Consider the following 5,973-nt stretch of genomic DNA (forward strand, 5'->3'; position numbering starts at 1 on the left):
AGAGGCACTCACCTCCGATGCAGTGATCACAGGTACTATTTCTGTCTAGCGTAAGGATGCCTTGGTATTATTTGATCCAGGGTTTATTTACTCCTATATTTCTTCTCTTTTTACTCCTTATTTGGATGTATCTCGCAAGTCCTTGGGCATTCCTGTATATGTGTCCATGCCAGTGGGTGATTCTATTGTTATGGATCGAGTCTACCGGTCCTGTGTGGTGACTTTCCGTGGATATGAGACCAGAGGAGATCATCTATTGCTCGATATGGTCGATTTCGAGGATCTTAGGCATAGACTGGTTGTCCCCGTACTATGCCATTCCTGATTGCTATGCCAAGACTGTTACCTTGGCGATGCCTGAGTTGCTCAAATTAGAGTGGAGAGGTTGGTCTGTTGGTACTTCCAGCCGGGTTATTTCTTTCTTGAAGGCTCAACATATGGTCGAAAAGGGTTGTTTGGCCTATTTGACCTTTGTTCGGGATACTACTATAGAGACTCCCGCATTAGATTCAGTATCGGTGGTACGAGAGTTTTTTGATGTATTTCCTATTGATCTACCAAGTATGTCGTCAGATCGGGATATCAATTTCGACATTGATTTGGTGCTAGGCACCCAGCCTATTTCTACTTCGTTTTATCGTATGGCTCCCAATAAGCTGAGAGAGTTAAAGGAGCGGCTTCAGGATTTGCTTGAGAAGGGATTCATTAGACCTAGTGTGTCGCCTTGGGGTGCACCGTTGTTGTTTGTGAAGAATAAGGATGGGAGTATGCGGACGTGCATTGATTACCGCTAGTTGAACAAAGTCACTATCAAGAATAAGTACCCATTGCCACGCATTGATCATTTGTTTGATAGGTTGCAGGGTGTTCTCTAAGATCGATTTGAGATCTGGGTATCATCAGCTGATGATTCGTGCTTTGGATATTCTGAAGACGGCTTTCCGGACTAGATATGGCCACTACGAGTTTCTAGTGATGTCTTTTGGCTTGACCAATGCCCCGACGGCATTTATGGATTTGATGAACCGAGTGTTCAGGCCGTATCTTGACTCATTTATCATTGTCTTCATTGATGACATATTGATCTACTCGCGTAGTATTAAGGAGCACGAGCAGTATTTGAGGTTAGTGCTTCAGACCTTGCGGGAAAAGAAGCTTTATGCTAAGTTCTCCAAGTGCGAGTTTTGGTTGGATTCCGTGGCTTTCTTGAGGCATGTTGTATCAGGTGAGGGTATTAAGGTGGATCCCAGGAAGATCAAGGCAGTCCAGAGTTGGCCTCGTCCTACCACAGCGACCGAGATCAGGAGTTTCTAAGGGTTAGCAGGTTATTATTGTCGGTTCGTAGAGGGCTTCTCGTCCATTGCAACACCCTTGACTAGATTAACCCAGAAGGGTGCTCCGTTCAGATGGTCCGATGATTGTGAGGCGAGCTTTCAGAAGCTCAATACTGCTTTGACTACAACATCGATGTTAGTGTTGCCCTCTGGTTCATGGATGTATACCATGTATTGCGATGCTTCGCGCATTTGCTTGGGTTGTGTATTGATGCAATAGGGGAGATTTATTACATATGCTTCATGCCAACTAAATCCCCACGAGAAGAATTACCCTGTACATGATTTGGAGTTGGCTGCGATAGTTCTCTCTCAAAATTTGGAGGCATTATCTCTATGGGGTGTCCTGTGAGGTTTACACCGATCATCGTAGCTTGCAACATTTGTTAGCAGAGGGACCTTAATTTGAGGCAGCGCAGGTGGCTTGAGTTACTGAAGGACGATAATAGTACCATCTGGGTAAGGCGAATATGGTTGAGGATGCCTTGAGTAGAAATGCCGAGAGTATGGGTAGTTTGACATTTATTTCGGCAGAGGAGAGGCTATTGGCTTTGGATATTCAGTCCTTAGCTAACAGACTCATGAGGTTGGAAATTTTAGAGCCCAAACGAGTTCTTGCATATGTTGTGGCTCAGTCTTCATTCCTTGAGCGGATCAAGGCTCGTCAGTACGATGATCCACACTTTTTACATCTTAGAGAGACAGTACTACAGGGTGGTGTCAAGGAGGTTACTATCGGTGAGGATGGTGTTCTGCGACTCCAGGGTCACCTATGTGTTCCTAATGTTGATGGCTTGAGGGAGAAGATTCTTGAGGAGGCACACACTTCTCAGTATTCTATTCATCCAGGTACTACGAAGATGTATCATGACCTGAGGCAGCATTATTGGTGATGGCAGATGAAGAAGGGCATAGTTGAGTATGTAGCGAGATGTCTAAATTGCCATTAGGTTAAGTATGAGCACCAAAGGCCAGTTGGCCTACTCGAGTAGATGGTTATACCGGAATGGAAGTGGGAGTGCGTCACTATGGACTTCATAGTTGGGTTGCCATGGACGTTGAGAAAGTTTGATGTCGTTTGGGTCATTGTCGACAGGCTGACCAAGTCGGTACACTTTATTCCGGTGGTGACTACTTACTCTTCCGAGAGGTTGGCCCAGATTTACATTCAGGAAATTGTCCAATTGCATGGTGTGCCTGTTTCCATCATATCAGATAGAGGCCCTCAGTTTACTTTGCATTTCTGGAGAGCAGTACAGAGCGAGTTGGGTACCCGAGTAGAACTCAGCATAACCTTTCACCCGCAAACTGATGGGCAGTCGGAGCGGACAATTCAGATTTTGGAGGATATGCTCAGAGCATGTGTGATTGACTTTTGATGGCAGTGGGATCGATTCTTGCTCTTGGTCGAGTTTTCTTATAACAACAATTATCAATCCAACATCGAGATGGCTCCATTTGAGGCTTTATATGGTCGGCGATGTCGTTCGCCCATCGGATGGTTTGAGCCCGGTGAGGCTAGGTTATATGGCACTAATTTAGTAAAGGATGCCTTGGAGAAGGTGAAGTTGATTCGGAAGCGGCTTAGCATAATGCAGTCCAGACAGAAGACTTACGCGGATCAGAAGGTGCATGATTTATCATTTATGGTGGGCGAGAAGGTTCTCTTGAAAGTCTCGCCGATGAAGGGGATCATGAGGTTCAGAATGAAGGGCAAGGTGAGTCCGAGGGTTATTGGCCCATTTGAGATGTTGAGGCGAGTTGGGGAGGTTGCTTATGAGCTTTCTTTGCCTCCCAACCTATCGGGGGTTTATCAAGTCTTCCATGTGTCTATGCTCCGAAAGTACCATGCTGACAGGTCGCACGTGTTAGATTACAACACGGTTTAGCTAGATGAGAGTTTGGGTTATGAGGAGGAGCCAGTTGCCATTGTCGACAGGCAGGTTCGCCAGTTGAGGTCTAAGAATATTTATGCGGTAAAGGTCCAGTGGAGGGGTCAACCGGTCGAGGAGGTGACTTGGGAGACCGAGGAGGACATGCGGAGCAGATATTCACACCTATTCAGCACTCCAAGTATGATTCTAGACCCGTTCGAGGACGAACGTTTGTTTAAGAGGTGGAGAATGTAACGGCTCGCCCAGTCATTTTACTTTTTAGATCCTCGTTCCCCTAATTAGGACTTCCCATATGTTCTTTTACTATTTTATGACTTACATGGATGGTTGGTTCGGGTTTGGAAGGGTTTGGGTTGGAATTGGAACATTTAGTTTCGTAATAGTGGCCTAAGGTGGCCAAGTTTGACTTGGGTCAACATTTTTAATAAACCATCGCAGAACCGGGATTTGATGGTTCTAATGGGTATGTATGATGATTTTGTATTGGGCGTGTCTTCAGATCGAGTTTCGGGTGACTCGGGAGCGTTTCGGCGCTTAATGTTGAAAGTTGGTTCATTGAAGGTTTTCTAGTTCTTTAAATTTAGTTTGGAGTAGACTTTGGTGTTATCGAGGTCCGTTTGGGATTTTGAGCCTGGGAATAGGTCCGTATGGTGATTTATGACTTGTGCGTAAAATTTGGCGTCATTCCGAGTTGTCTAAGTATGTTTCGATGCGTTCAGAGTTGGTTGAAATGAGTTTGAAGCTTAGAAGTTGATTAATGAGGTTTTGAGGTGCGATTCTTGATTCTGGTGTTGTTTTATGTGTTCCAAGGCTTCGAGTAGGTCCGCAATGGGTTTATGGACTTAACGGTGCATTTGGACGGGGTCCCGGGTAGCTCGAGTGTGTTTCGGACCACCCGGAGCATGTTTGAACTTGGCTAGAAACTGCTGGTTTGCTTCGTGATCGCGAAGAAGGAAAATTGGAGGGGTAGCTGATTGCCCTACGTGAATGCCAAGAAGGGTCCGTGATCGCGAAGTTTGGCCTGGCAGTGCTTCGCGAACGCGGAGGCCTAACCGCGATCGCGATGAGGAAATAGAGGAAACTGGGCAGAAGGACTTTGGCCTACGTGAACGCGACTTGGGGGTCGCGAATGCGGAAGGCCGGGAAGTGATGCATCATGAACGTGACCCCAAGGACGCGAACGCGAAGGAGGTTTTTGGGCAGTGGCATTTTGGCCTTCGCGATCGCGAGGCATTTTCCACGATCGCGAAGAAGGGATCACTAGGCAGACTTGAATTTTAATACGAGACTTAGTCTTTTTTCTCTCATTTTCCACTTGGTCTTGGGCGATTTTGAGAGCATTTTGTGGGGGATTTTCGTCAACATCAAGAGGTAAGTGATCCCTATCAATTCTTGAGTTAAATACACGGATTATGAGTAAAGTTAACATGAAATTAAGGGAAAAATTTGGTAAAAAATGAGACTTGACCACGAAAATGATTATGTAACTGGAAATAAATTATATATTTGAGTTCGTGAGGCCATGAGTAACATTTATATTAAAAAATGTTCGGAATCAGGGGCGCGGGGTGATTTTTAAGGACTTCCCGGATTTGGTTAGGAAAATTAGTTTAATAGCTAAATTATGAACTTTTGAGCATATATTTATTAGTTTATATGACTTTTGGTTAGTTTCGGAGTCCTCGACATCGTTTGAGGAGTTCTAGTGAGGTTGAAGAGCCGGATTGAGGACTTGGAATCAAGGTAAGTCTCTTGCCTAACCTTGTAAGATGGAACTTATCCCTTTAGGTGTATTAATTGTTGTGTGCTACTTGTTGTGGGGAGCTACGTACGCACGAGGTGACGAGAGTCCGTACATAGCTATATTCATGATATGTCGGGGTAGACTTAGATTCACAACATGCCTTTAATTGTGCTATTTATGCCTATCCTGTGTATTAACTTTCTTGATTATGACTGATATTGAGAATTTTAATAAACATACCGACATAGCCTCTTACTTTGGAAAAATTGGAAAACATTTGATAAACTATAGATCCATGTCTTCTCGTCTCGCATGTGTTTCTGCGAGCGAGCTAAATTTCTCTACTCTTATAGGATCGGGTCGTTCGCCTCGACAGTGAAATAATTACTCTTATGGGATCATGCCATTTGCCTCGGCAGTATGGTAACATTATTCTTATGGGATCAGGTCATTCGCCTCGGTAGTATGGTAACGCTATTCTTATGGGATCGGGTCGTTTGCCTCGATAGTATTGAGTACCACTATTCCTATGGGATCGGGTCGTTCACCTCGGCAGCTTCGTGCTTAATATTTGAGACTGGATTTGGTTTGGTAACAGTTGAGTTAGCAAATTCAAGGTCGGTTATGACACGTTTAGTGATTTAATATAGACTCATGTGTGGAATTACTGTAATTACTTTTATTTGCTTCATTGCTACTTGTTGTACACTCACCATGTCTACTTTATGTATTTCTATTACTGTTTGACCTCTAGTAAGTGTCAAGTCAACCCCTCATCACTACTTTTTCTAGGTTAGACTAGATACTTACTGGGTACGCATTGTTTTCCGTACTCACGCTACACTTTTGCACTGAATGTACAGATACTGAGACAGGTACTACCAGTGGTCATACGGGCGCGTAGTCGCACTTCTACGGAGACTTAGTGGTGAGCTTCTTGCCTTGCTATGATCTGCAGCACCGGAGTCTCCCTCTACTTTTTTTATTATTTCTGTCTATT

General features: G+C 44.5%; 1 protein-coding gene across 1 annotated transcript; it reads left to right on the plus strand.

Moving 5' to 3' along the window:
• Nucleotides 1-233: 233 nt before the first annotated feature.
• LOC138899901 (uncharacterized) lies at nt 234-794 on the plus strand. Its single transcript, XM_070186600.1, has one exon. The coding sequence runs from the start codon at nt 234-236 to the stop codon at nt 792-794; it is 561 nt and encodes a 186-aa protein (XP_070042701.1).
• The last annotated feature ends 5,179 nt before the right edge of the window (nt 795-5,973 follow it).

The sequence above is a fragment of the Nicotiana tomentosiformis genome, chromosome 10 (assembly GCF_000390325.3).
Source record: "Nicotiana tomentosiformis chromosome 10, ASM39032v3, whole genome shotgun sequence".
NCBI classification, from domain to species: Eukaryota; Viridiplantae; Streptophyta; class Magnoliopsida; order Solanales; family Solanaceae; genus Nicotiana; species Nicotiana tomentosiformis.

Coding starts and splice junctions, on each gene's coding strand:
- LOC138899901 (XM_070186600.1), top strand. CDS start 234: ATGAGACCAGAGGAGATCATCTATTGCTCGATATGGTCGATTTCGAGG.